Raw genomic sequence first — 14,463 nt, forward strand, 5'->3', positions numbered from 1 at the left:
GCCTCCGGCGACTGTGTGGAATTTGCACATTCACCTGTGCCTGCGTGAGTTTCCTCCAGATGCTGCGGTTTCCTTCCACAGTCCAAAGATGCATGGGATAGGTTCATTGGCCATGCTAACTTGTTCCTAACATCAGGAGATTAGGAGGGCAAATATGTGGGCTTATGGGAAAAGGGACTGGGTGGGATTGTGGTCACTGCAGACTCAATGGGCTGAATGGCCCCCTTCTGCACTGTAGCGATTCTATGGATTCTAAAACAGCAGGATAACAGTGTGTCTGCAACGTTCTTTGGGGAGGGAAATCTGGTCTGGCTTACATGTGACCAGAAGGCCAAAGCAAGGTGGTTAACTCTCAACTGTTCTCTGAAGTGACCGAGCAAACCATCAGATTAGGGATGGGCAATAAATGCTGGTCTGGCCGATGCCCATGTCCCATGGATGAATTAAAAAAAGTTAAAATCTGATGCAAATCCAGGCATTTATGAGGTTATTTCACACCCCGCAATATCATTCGCACAGAGAAACCCATTCCATTGCCAGTAAAAATTCAACTTTTGATTATTTATTTTACAATCATCCAGGAGCTAATTTCCTTATATGTTTAGGCCAGCAGTGACAGATGGGACAATGGTGCAGAACTTTTAGCTGTTAAGGAGGTCTGTAAAAGGACTTAGCTTTTTACAATTAACAGAAAGTATTGACTGTGTGGATGGCCATAAAAGAAAATGTTGTTTGGAATGGCAGAGTAAATTCCCCAATCCAGTGCGAAGCTACGTTCAAAGGGAGTACAAAGTCAGACAGTAATTTTAGGCACGTTGTCGTATGTTGGTAACTGAACGCTAGGCGGTTCACTTAAAAGTCAGCACCAGCATTGGTTCAAGGCCTCATTTCCATCTTGGTCAACGTTTGGGCAAAAGAACAAAAATTCCAGAGGCGGGTGCATGTGACTGCAAAGCAGTATTTGACCGAGTGTGGCATCAAGGAGCCTCAGTAAAACCAAAGGCAATGGGAATCAGGGGAAATCCCGCCACTGGTTGGAGACATATCTCGCACAATCTCTTTTGCTCCAGGCATTCCTCAGCTTAATGTCCGAGGCCCAACCATCTTCAGCTGCTTCATCAATGACTTCCTCTTCATAAGGTCAGAAGTGTTCTTTTTTCTTTACCCTTATACAAGATGTAGGCATCACTGGCTGGATCAGCATTTGTTGCCCAATCCTATTTACCCATATACTGAGGGGCTTGCTAAACTGTTAGAGAGCAATTTGAATCAACTGCATTGCTGTGGGCCTGGACATGCAGACTAAATGAGATGAGGACGGCAGATTTCCTTCCATTACGGGTATTAATAAACTGGATGGGTTTTTACAACAATCAATGATAGTTTTGTGGTCACCATTACTGACAATAGCTTTCAATTCCAGATTTATTAATTGAATAAGATGAAGTAAGGCAGGAGGGAGCGTGTGTGGAAGAGAAACAGTCTATTTCCTTGTTTCTATGGTGTAGGTTCAATCCCACTAAGGCCTGTTGATTTCCAGGCAACTGCCCTCCTTGACAGCAGACACTGTCCTGTGGAATACCTGATCATAGAAACCCTGGAAACCCTACAGTGCTGAAGGAGGTCATTCAGCCCATTGAGTCTGCACCAACAATCCCAATCCTATCCTTATAACCCTACATATTTACCCCGCTAAGGCCTCTAACCTATGCATCTCAGGACACTAAGGGGCAATTTAGCGTGGCCAATGCAACTAACCCAAACATCTTTGGAGTTTGGGAGGAAACAGGAGCACCCAGAGGAAACCCATGTAGACACAGGGAGAGCATGCAAACGGCACACAGACAGTGACCCAAGCCAGGAATCAAACCCAGCTCTTTGGAGCTGTGAGCAGCAGTGCTAACCACTGTGCCAATTGCCACCATGACTGATTGAGTCTGTAGTAATCTCTATATCCTAAATCTCAAAAGAAAGAATGTGCAATGAGGAAGGGTTTGTTTGGGTCTCCTATGGTACAGCTTATGATCAAGTTGATCTTTCTCTACACTTTAGCTATGACCGTAACACTACATTCTGCACTTTCTCATTTCCTTCTCGATGTATGATTTGTCTGTAAAACGCACAAGTAACAATACCTTTCACTGTATATTAATACATGTGACAATAATAACTCAAATCAGATATTGGACAATAGCTGTGTGCTCCTGAGTAATCACTCAGTGCCACTGTGTGGGCACTCAAGTCTAAACTGTCCACACTCGCATGATGTCAATTAACATCATGTGCTGCGGGTTTAAAGTTAACATCAGCATCCGCAGGAAAGCCAAAGTTCCTGCCTCGTTCAGTTCCCGAGAGCCGCTGAGGCAAAAGGCAATGGGCGGGATTTTATGGTCTTCCTCGTCCCAAAACCATAAACCTCCATCCGAGAGTAATGGACTGTCCCATTGTCTGCCCCGATTCTTGTGGCGGGCAGGGCAGTAAAATCCCGGCTAAAATTTTCATGTGACCAATTACCTGCGATTCCAAAAGAAAGAATTTTTTATTTCTTTCAGCTGAAGTTTATAATGCTCTCCACCTCCCCCCCCCGCCCCCCAACCATTCAGGGATATAAAGTCCCCACCTCCACCCCACACCCCGGATACTTCTTTTGACCGATTTCTACGGACCAACTTCAAATGGGAACTTATCTTCACGGGTGTTTCTGTCACATTAGCCGAAACCCCTCAACCTGTTCTGAGATTTAAGTGTATTTATCAGAAATTGTTGACTGCTGGCCAGCCATATCCTTTGATCTTACTCGAGCATGCACTGGTCTGGCAATAATGACTGTTCCAGCGTGTTTTATTTTAACAGAGAGTTGATTAAAGTGCGATGCACAGCTGAATGCTTTGATCAACTCCAGGTCCCTGACTCAACCATAAAGCTCACTGAGACGTGCCTTGGTATCCCTGGGTAATCTTACGTTCAGAAATCCAAGCCTTGGCTGTACGTTAACCCTTCTCATTACAGCCCCATGATTTGGCCACTTCCTACAATTCATTTGCAGATGTCCCAGGTTCAATTCTGGCCTGGGGTCACTGTCTGTGTGGAGTTTGCACATTCTCCCCGTGTCTGCGTGGGTTTCCTCTGGGCATTCCGGTTTCCTCCCACACTTCCGAGATGTGCAGGTTAAGTGGGTTGGCTATGCTAAATTGCCCCTTAATCCCTCCAACCTACACATCTTGGGATACTAACGAGATAAATACTTGGTTATAAGAAACATGTCTGGGTGGGATTTCCCCTCAGTGTCGGGGGAATTACATGAGGTTACATGAGTAGGGGCTGGTTGGGATTTTTGTCGATGCAGACTCGATGGGCAGAATGGCCCGTTTGTGCACTATAGGAATTTTACGATCCTACGTGGATTGAAGTGCAGGACTGACCCAGAGGCATGTGAAGATAAGACAGCACGCTTGAGCTATTATGATCTAGTGCTAAAGCATTTAACCAGAATGTTCAAATTATAGCATCCGTGAAATTCCAGGTAATAATGAATTAAACCAGGGAACATAAAAGCTGAAAAGCATCAGCTATCCTACGTGACAAATAAAGAAGTCAAAAATGAAATCTTGAACAAAGGCATAATCATGTAAAACATCATGGCTGACAAAATATGTGCTGCACTCTGCAAGGACAGTATATAATTACTGTCAATCCAATCTTCCAGATACATGGCAACTATCATAGGATTTACAAACCCAAGCATATAATCAGTTTTTTTTTATTTATTAGTGTCGCAAGTAGACTTACATTAACACTGCAATTAAGCTACTGTGAAAAACCCCTAGTCGCCACAATCCGGCACCTGTTCGGGAACACTGCGGGACAATTTAACATGGCTAATGTGCCTAACCAGAACGTCTTACAGACTGTTGGAGGAAACTGGAGCACCCGGAGAAACCCACACAGGCACGCGGGGAACATGCAGACTCCGCACAGACAGTGACCCAAGCTGGGAATTGAACCTGGGTGCCTGGCACTATAAGGCACCATTGCTAACCACTGTGCCACCAAATCAAGACATGAAATGAGTGGTTTGCATCTGTTGGAGTTCTTCCCATTTTGTGTAAGAACTCTCAACAATCCATACATCAACTTATTGAGCAGCATGGATCACACCAGATAGAGGGGCAGAACGTGTTAGCAGTCTCCTCTCATCGGGCGAGAAGCTGCTGTGACCTTGCATTGAACAACATCTGACAGCTTTCTCAGTGATTCATCTCTCAGCTAAGGGACAGAGATGGTGCTCTGGCTGTAGATATGCCCCCTGTGCTCATTTGCTTCACAGTAAAGCTGGTGGTCCTTTACCTGCCATTTTGTGCCTCTATTTTTCAGTGCTGCAAGCAAGGTCAGCCCCAACTCCATTGGTAGGCCCGTAACACAAAAGGCAGCAGCGCTAGTACCCAGGCTAGCACGACGACTTAGTACAGGAGGCTGCTTTTCCACACACTCACACTGTCACTCAGCAGAAGGGGTTGGGCAGCGGGAACATTTGGCCGGCCAGGGGCTAGCAGATTTTCCTCAGCTGGAATTAGAATGACGGGTTTCGGAGTTCCAGGCCCGAACAGACATTGCATCCATGTCTGTTGTGATTGTAGCTTCAAACATACATGGAGCAGACTGATGAGTACTGGGTACCTCCAGCGGATTGCTCTGTGTGGTAATGGTTCACAATATATTTTTTAAAACCCACCAGATTTAATTTCCAACTGCTTTGCCAGAATAAGGAGATGATTTTCTGAATGGAACAGGATGAATTAAGTCTGCCTTGTTGTGTTTGAATGATCTGCTGTGTGACATTTGCTTCACAAACTGGTCACCGTGCCGCCAGGCACTCAAAGCACAAGACCATTTTGTTTTTAAACAATGGTGTCCATTTAGTTTGGATGATAGGAGATCATCCCTGCATCAGCTGCCTATTTACAGCTCTCAAGTCAGCCTCTAATTCTGGCTGCAACACACCAGCACCCCCATCGCTCCTCAGCATTGCACCTTGACCTGCTGGGAAAAGATGATGTGCTGCTTAAGTCAGGGAGTAAGAAGTCTTACAACACCAAGTTAAAGTCCAACAGGTTTATTTGATAGTAAACGCCACATGCTTTCGGAACGCTATTCCTTCAGCAGGTGAGTGGAGAGTTCTGATCAGAAAAAGGGCATATAAAAGGCACACACGGTTTACAGCTTGTGGCATTTACTATCAAATAAACCTGTTGGACTTTAATCTGGCATTGAGAGACTTCTTACTGTGTTTACCCCAGTCTAACGCCAGCATCTCCACATCATAAGTTAGACAGGTCAGAGGTCTTCCTGGTCAGAAAGTGCAAGTCAGACCTATGATGCAAAAATTTTGCCACGGAAATAAACAGAGACAAAACAATCCAGACACAGGCATGTAAACATGAACGTCAACTGTGAAAAACCACAATCTGCTGGATGGAAGGCAGGATAGTACTGAGAGCAGACAAGTATCTTGGACAGACATCAATGGTAAGTCCATGAGGGACAAGAGACTGACCAACCAATTGTTCAGCTAATGGTACAATTCCGTCAATAGAATAAGGCAGCAGACATTAGTAACATAAACTCTGAAAGGCAATGAGCAAATATTGCTCTCTCATGCAGAGTTTTATGTACCGTTATCCGCAAGAGTTCCATTTGCTTTTAGAAAGCCAGATGTCTATAACCTCCCCACCAGAGACCACTAAAGACCCAGTTTCATTACGTAAAAGGTCTGTGAAATATCCAGTAAAGTTTTCAAATTAAAATTCCAATTAAATCTCAGCCCATTAAAATTGGATCATTAAAAAAAATTGATTAACTGGATTTCTGATACCTGTCTTGAAAAACAATTTTATTCACAAAAGAAAAAAAGATGGAAAGGTTTAGTTTCGTCTCGGCGGTGCTGTTTTTTTGTTTCTGAACTAAAGTTTTAAAAATAGGTACGAGTATGTAAAACAACAGGAAAATAAAAGCTGGAAGCAGGCTTGGCATCATGTGTGGCAAATTCCAGGTTCAGATTGGAGGGTATGGGGAGGTCATATTGTCATATGACAAGAGTGTGTTCCAAAAGAGAAACCTGACAACAAAGATGCCTTTCAACCTTTACTGCACTCCTGTGTTTAGTTGGTGAATGATAATCAGATGCAAAACCAGGGATATTAAAATCACTGGAACTTTTCTGTACTTTCACATATACTGCCCGACAAACTGCTTTCAATGCCAACAACCTAGATTTAGATAGCATCGTGCTGGCAGAGTGCTTAGCACCACTGCCTTTCAGCACCAGGGACCTGGGTTCGCTTCCCGGCTTAGGTCACTGTCCATGGGGGGGGGCTGCATGTTCTCTCCGTGTCTGGGTGGGTTTCCTCCCACAGTCCAAAAGGCGTGCTGGTTAGGCGCACTGGCCATGCTAAATTCTCCCTCAGTGTATCCAAACAGGCACTGGAATGTGGCAACTCAGGCTTTTTTTTTACAGTAACTTCAGTGCAGTGTTAACGTAAGCCTAGCTGTGACACTGATAAGTAAACTTAACTTTGTAAAAGATGCTTCTCAGTTGTGCAATCAGACAAAATTTGAGACCCAGACATAAAATACAATATTAGGGCAGGAAATTTCAGCCCCATCCACCACTGGGATCTTTCAGGCCGCCAAAAGTCTTTTGACGGGCTCTCTGCATTCCCCATGGTGGGTCCTGCCCAAGCAGGGCTGGAAAATCCCAGCTGAGGCCAGATGATCAAGTTTTTGGTCAAAGAATTTAGCTTTAAGGGAACCTTAAAGGCACGAAGAGAGATTGAAGGCGATGAAATTTCACGCAATCACAGAATGGTTACAGTGCAGAAGGAGGCCATTCAGCCCATCGTGTTCTTGCTCTCTGGAAGAGCAACGCACCAAGTCCCACTCCCCAATCTTTTCCCTGTAGCCCAGCAAATGCCTTCACTTCAGCCTAAACATCGGCAGCACAGTAGTTAGCACTGCTGCCTCACAGCAGCAGGGGCACAGGTTCAATCCCAGCCTTGGGTGACTGTCTGTGTGGGTTTTCTCTGAGTGCTCCGGTTTCCTCCCACAGTCCAAAGATGAGCAGGTTAGGCGATTGGCCATGCTAAATTGACCCCTAGTGTCTAAAGAAATGTCAGTTAGATGGATTAGCCCATCAGTGTCAGGGGACTATGAGGGGATCTCATAGAAACTTATAAAATTCTAACAGGATTAGACATGGGAAATTCAGAAAGAATGATCCCAGTGGTGGGGGAGTCCAGAACCAAGAGGTCATAGTTTGAGGATAAGGGGTAAATCTTTTAGGAATGAGGTGAGGAGACTCAACCTAACCCGCACAATATATGGGTTACGGGGATAGGGACTGGATGGGATTGTTGTCGGTGCAGACTTGGTGGGTCAAATGGCCTCCTTCTGCACTGTAGGGATTCTATGAAATAGCCAATTCTCTTTTAGAATAGAACCGCGACTAAGTTTGCCTCTGCCACACTCTCAGGCAGTACATTTCAGATCCTAACCACTCCGTGTGAAAATGTTTTTCCCTGCGTTGCTGTTGCTTTTTATTGCCATTCACCTTAAAAGGGTTGTCATCCCTTGTGCTACTGGAAACAGTTCCCCTCGAGCTATTCTGTCTAGACGTTTCATGATTTTGAACACTTCTACCAAATCTTCTCTTAATCCTCTTGTCTCCAAGGAAAAGAGTCCCAGCTTGCCCAATCTATCCACTTGGCTGCAGCCCCTCATACCCAAAACCATCTTCAGAAATATTTTTCTCTGTGCTCCCTCTAGTGCCTTCACATATTTTGTAAAGTGTGGTGCCCAAGATTGGACACAATATTCCAATCAAGGGAGTGACTTGCAGAGCTTAGGGGCTAGACAGCTGAAAGCACATCTGCCAAAAGATGGAATGATTGAAATTGGGGATGCCCAAAAGACCAGAATTCAAGGAGTACAAACATCCCAGAGGATTAGATGACTGGAGGGGGTTACAGACACAAGATATGATTTGAAAACAAGGATGTGCATTTTCAATTTGAAACACAAGCAGTCCAGTTGCATCATGCAGTAGAGTTCAATCGAATGAATACGCTCCTTAAAGAGCATCAAACAGAGTCAGAGTTTTACAGCACAGAAAGAGGCCTTTCAGCCCATTGTGTCTGTACCAGCTGTCAAACACCTAACTATTTTAATCCCATTTGGTCCGTGGCAGCAAAGTTTTAATTCCAAAATACCTTTTCTCCCAAAGGAATCGCCCATGTATTCAATCAAAAGCAAGACACTGGCCATCAGGAATACAAATCAGAAATGCTGGAAATGCTCAGCATCTGCAGAAAGAAAGCGAACTTGATGACCCTCGTTAAGACAACACATGGTGAAAGATCGAGTTAGGTGAAGCAGCCCAAACTTGGGTTATTTCTTTTGGCTCCATCTAAGCTAGTTTTAGTTCAATGATTTTGGCACTGAGACAGCAGTAGTCAGATCTCAGCATGAAGACTGCAGTGATAATAAAAACAAATTTATTTAATTTATATGTTAAAACCAAGTGTGAGCTCAGAGTTCCTTGTTGATACAGACATCTGCCTTTACTCAAACAGAGATCCAATTAAAGCTTGGATAACACCCATCCCCACAGACATGTGTACAGATTTTAACTTCTTCACCTGGTATTGTGTTGAAATCAATCTCACTAAAAAGACAACTGGTTTAACATTGTCTCAATCCCATTATACCCCACAGAAGACAATATTCTTCACTTGCTCCCTTCCAAAAGCAACCAAGAATACATTAAATTAAATAGAATGAACGACAGGTGCAAAGATGTGGATAAATATGAGGTTATCCACTTTGGTAACAATAATAGGACGACAGGTTATTATTTGAATGAGAGAGGTGGATACTCAGCGAGACCTTGGTGACATTGTGCGTCAGTCGTTGTAAGTAAGCACGCACGTACAGCAGGCAGTAAAGAAGGCAAATGGTATTTTGGTCTTCATAGTGAGGGAGTTTGTGTATAGGAAGAGAGATGTTTTATTGCAATTGTATAAGACATTGGTGAAACCACACCTGGAGTACTGTATGCAGTTTTGATGTCCTTATCTGAGGAGGGATGTCCTTGCTACAGAGGGAGTACAGCGAAGGTTTATCAGGCTGATTCCAGAGATGGCAGGTCTGTCTTATGAAGAAAGATTAAGTTGACTAGGATTATATTCACCAGAGTTTAGAAGAGTGAGAGGGGATCTCATAGAAACTTATAAAATTCTAACAGGATTAGACATAGGAAATTCAGAAAGAATGATCCCAGTGGTGGGGGAGTCCAGAACTAGAGGTCATAGTTTGAGGATAAGGGGTAAATCTTTTAGGAATGAGGTGAGGAGAATCAACCTAACCCGCACATGTTTGGAGTGCGGGAGGAAACTGGAGCACCTGGAGGAAACCCATGCAGAAATGGGGAGAAGGTACACGCAGACAGTCCCCAAGGTTGGAATTAAACCTGGGTCCCTGCTGCTGTGAGGTAGCAGTGCTAACCACTGTGCCACCGTGCTGCCCGTGAACATGCTCAGGCTACAGGCTCGTGGGGTTATAGTCAAGCCGGATTCACCCATGGTCCAACTCTACCAATCCAGATTACCGAATCACGATTAGTAAAAGAATACTTTACCACAGTCCAGACACTGATGCCGATTACTACGCTTCATCACTAATCACGGGTCAGGTAATGGCATAGATTATGGCTCAAAATGGAGGCTTTTCCTCATGGCTGAGTGAAAGATGGTGGTATATAATACAGCACGTATTATCTGGGGTTTTAGACTAAAGAAAAGCTGAAAGGTTGGTATAGAGATTGATTAACAGAACTATTTCAGGAGGCTTCTTGCTTCTGCAAATGCACCTGACAGTGAAGACTAACCAAAACATGCGGGAAGGAATTCGCTGCACATGCCTCTCGGTGGGGTTTTCCAGGCCCGCTGCAGTGAATGGAGATTTGGCTGAGCACCAGATCCGCTGTTCTTACTGGCAGCAGTGACAGGGTGTGCGAAATTGGAGAATTCTGGCTGTGATGTGATACCAGGAAGTGATGCAATATATATATTTACATAAGCATGAATTCAAGTAAATAAATAAACTGATCTCATCCGACATATGTTTTACCAGAAGCCTTTGGGGATCAGCAATTTATAATGCAAGCTATCATGAACGAATGGTTGTGAACATAAGGGTCATAAACAAAGCCCAGTCCATCATGCAAACCAGCCTCCCATCCATCTACTCTGACTACATTTCCTGCTGCCTCAGAAAAGCAGCCAGCATAATCAAGGACGCCACGCACTCTGGACATACTCTCTTCCAGCGGGAAAAACATACAAAATTCTGAGGTCACAAACCAACCGACTCAAGAACAATTTCTTCCCTGCTGCCATCAGACTTTTGAATAGACCTACCTTATATTAAGTTGATCTTTCTCTACACCCTAGCTTTGACTGTAACAATACACTCTGCACCCTTTCCTTTCTCCCCTACTCTATGAACAGTATGTTTTGTCTGTATAGTACCAGAAGCAATATTTTTCACTGTATACCAATACACGGGGCAATAATAAATCAAAAACATTTGATTGGACTTCACAAAAGGTGGCATGACAGTTTGCTGACTATCAGGACACAATTTTAATAAGACAATTCTCCAATCTTTCCCTGGAGGACAATAAATAGAAACTGACCTCCACAACTGGACAGAGAGGAGAATTGTTGTCAAACTCCTGGGACAAAAATGTGCGGGTTAGGTTGATTGGCCGTGCTAAAATTGCCCCTTAGTGTCTTGAGATGTGTAGGTTAGAGGGATTAATGGGTAAAATATGTAGGGGTATGGGGGTAGGGCCTGGGTGGGATTGTGGTCGGTGCAGGCTCGATGGGCTGAAGGGCCTCTTTCTGTACTGTGGGGTTCTATGATTTCTATGACTGAATTTTCATTCCCGTGTCAGGAATGCACATTTGGGACAATTCCCACTCTGCAAACCTGACTTAGGAACAGTTCCCCAGATAGCTGGGGATTCATTCTGGTGTTGGGTGGGGTGAAATGGTGGTCAGGCCTGGTGTGCAGGAATGGAGTCTGGCTGGGCAAAAAGACCAGTTATCTTCCTGTGAAGAAAAGAATGAAACCAATAATGGTCCTCCAGCCCTCCCCCTAGCAACTCCTCATCCCCCCCACACATGGTCATCTTCTGTCTACACCCATCCACCATGGCCCCTCATATCCTCCATGCCAATCTATGTCCCCCCCAACCAAGGTCCTTTATAGCCCTTATATCAACTAGTGCCAATCAGCACCCATCATCTTTTACCCTTATGCCCTCCCAGTCACCTGACCCAGGAGCCACCATTGGACTTGGAGAAGGTCTTTCCACCAATGTGCACTCATCATATTTCCCATTCCAGCCTTGCAAAACGCAGATCAGAGGGAAGGCAGCTGCATTTTAACACGTGAATCACAGTTTTGCAAATTCCACCACTCACCTCCCCCCTATTAACAGCTCCCCCTCACCCCACGAGTATGTCGAGTCCAGGACTTTGAGTCAGGGTCCTGGAGCTGATTTTCTGCCTCTTCCTGGCTGGGCGAAATTCCGGCCCTAGGCTGGGAATTTACCCACTTCCTCCTTTACCCAGTTAGAACCAAGCCTGGGATGGGTTAAAATTTAAAAACAAAAATGTAGCTTGCTCCCTCTCATTCACTGTATGTTTATGACAATGAAATCAGAGCATCATCCTGCCAATGACCATATCACACTGATGTTACAAATGCAAAGTTTATTAATATTGTTTATAATATTACGGTAAGACGTAAGAAAGAAAGGGTCACGCGGTTTTCTCTGAACTCTGCCGCCACCAAGCTTGGCTGACTTGGTAGATAAAAAGGGGGGCCTAAGTTGTTTCGACTGAGAATATACCTGCAAACAATGACCAGACATTGTGAGCTGACAGTGGATAGACTGTTTGTCCCCAAATCACAGGGAGGTGTTAGGAATGTCAGATTTTGGTTATATTTAAACAGTCTACTTAATTCCAAGACAAAATGAGGTTGGGATTCAAGATGATATCAAATTAGCATTTCTACCCAGATCTAAAGTCCAGACAATTCATATAGCCATTCAGACAGGTTTAAAAGGAGGAGAGGCCATCAGGCGTCATTTTAGGATTGGGTTGCAGGTTTTCCTAAAATATCATGGAATTTAACAGTTAAGGGCAAGATTCTGAGAGAGAGATATCAGAGAGGAAGAGGCAGTGAGTTGCTATTGTCACTCCCATAGAACATGGGTGGGGGATGTGCTCATATTAAAGAGTTAAAGTTATTTATTAGTCACAAGTAAGGCTTACATTAACACTGCAATGAAGTTACTGCAAAATTCCCTTAGTTACCACACTCCGGTGCCTGTTCAGGTCAATGAATCTAACCAGCATGTTTTTCAGACTGTGGGAGGAAACCACAGCACCTGGAGGAAACCCACGCAGACATGGGGAGAATGTGCAGACTCCACACAGACAGTGACCCAAGCCCGGAATCAAACCCAAATCCCTGGAGCTGTGAGGCAGCAGTGCTAACCACTGTGCCACCCGAAGTTTGTGAGGGTATAAATGAGCTGGAAGGTTTGCTTAGCTTTGGCTAAAGAGAACAATCAATTTCTTCCTCACCATGAAAGCTAGGATTAAGAATTACTCAGCTGGGAAAGGAAAAGAATAGAAACAAACCCTTGGGAGCTAAGAATCATCTTTCACTGGTTCCTGGAGAATGAAGTGTTCACTTAAAGAACAGAGTAAAATATAACCATGGGCAGGAGGGGGGGATTTTCATCTCTATTAGAAGTTCATGGGGAAGCTTTTCTGTACTTTAGAGTACAAGTTGCCTTCTGAAATAATGTTTAATGTTGTTTTTAGTTTGTTTGTTACAGTAAAAATCTTAAATCTTAAAATCTTGCTGTGCAATCCTTCTGTCACTGGAAGCTCACTTTCTTTATAAAAATACGATCCCCTTAGAGACTGAAAACTTGTTTAAAGTAAGGTATTACACACATCACCTCCTGCGCCACGCCCTCACCCTGCCCACAACCCTGGATTCCCTCATCACTCATTACTATTCCCCAGTCCCCAGGGCCTCAATGTCTGATTGTACAGCAGCTTTGAAAACGGCTTCTCAGTACAAGGGAAGTGGTGGAGGGGGTTTGGCATGGGGGAAACCAAAATAGTAAAATAAATGCGAACGGAGGAAGGACAAGGCAGCCTCCCTTAGAGAAAGAAGTTCAAATTCTTCACACAAACATGCAGATATTTAAATACATCCAAAGTTACGAGGACTCAAATAACAAATCTGCAGATAGCTATTGCTTTCGACTGGCTGATTCCATGAAAAAGAGTCCAGATTTGATTCTTTTAATAAAAAAACATATTTGCCACAACATCCTTTAGTGAGGAACATTTCAAATCTTTACACGCAACACTGGAGCCTTTTGTCCATTCCCATGGCAACAATAACATACTATAACTTCTGGGAATTAAACATACCTCTCCAAAATATGAACTTACTGAACCGTACCGCTGCTCAACAGATAACGCTACCAGAGAGCTCTTGAAGCGTGTATTTTTTTTGTGTTTTAATGCACAACAGAGGAATTGTAACTGCGATAATAAATCACTTATTGCCTGGCTATACAGCAGGTTGTGTCTGGGTTTACGTAGGCAACAAGACGTTCATTGGCTTCCTGTGAACTTTGAACTCTGCTAAGTAAAATCATGACGACCTCATATGCTCACAAAACCACCCCACATGAGGAGCAGCAACTCACCTGTAGATAGGATCCTGCATAATCATCATCTTGCTCTCATCCCAGGTCCACTCTTTTTTCTAAAGAGAGCAACAAACAAAAAGGGAAAATTACTTAGCAGTAATAAGTTGTCAACAAATTGCAAGTGTTAGACAAGCAGTAATACACAGAGTGAAATGTGCCATTTGTCCGGGAAATGGTAGTCAACATTGTGTGAAATTCCTGCACTAAGATGCTATGCCAATCTAAATGCCAAAGGAATTGAGTATACGGATTAGGGCCACATTTACAGGAAAAATAAACACTGCCCACATACGCTGCATTCCATTATTCTCTGAAAACAACTTAGATAAAATTAGCTCACGATCCTTTGAGCAGAAGAGATTGAGAACAGATCTCATCAAGGTATTTAAAATATTCAAAGGTTTTGTTGTATAGATCCAGATAAACAATTTCTGCTGGTGAGAGAAGAGTTGAGAGAAGCTGGAAAATCTTGAGGTTCCTACACTTGCATGTTAGCTGGGACCTACCCATCACCAAAAATTAAATCAGGCTGAGTGTTGATGAAAAAAAGAGACAAGCTGTCAAATCTTTGCATTCATCAGGACAGATGCAAGAAT

At 43.8% G+C, this 14,463-nt stretch overlaps 1 protein-coding gene across 5 annotated transcripts in view; it reads right to left on the minus strand.

The window, feature by feature from the left end:
- The window catches only part of nos1apa (nitric oxide synthase 1 (neuronal) adaptor protein a), a 372,151-nt gene that overhangs the window by 170,642 nt on the left and 187,046 nt on the right, over positions 1–14,463 (minus strand). For all 5 annotated transcript variants that reach the window (XM_080195868.1, XM_080195866.1, XM_080195870.1 and 2 more), the window contains one exon: positions 13,865–13,923. In XM_080195868.1, coding sequence (XP_080051994.1) covers positions 13,865–13,923 — 59 coding nt within the window. The remainder of the gene's footprint in view (positions 1–13,864; positions 13,924–14,463) is intronic.

The sequence above is a fragment of the Carcharhinus amblyrhynchos genome, chromosome 9, assembly GCF_965287045.1.
Source record: "Carcharhinus amblyrhynchos chromosome 9, sCarAmb.v2.hapA, whole genome shotgun sequence".
In the NCBI taxonomy this organism is placed as follows: Eukaryota; Metazoa; Chordata; class Chondrichthyes; order Carcharhiniformes; family Carcharhinidae; genus Carcharhinus; species Carcharhinus amblyrhynchos.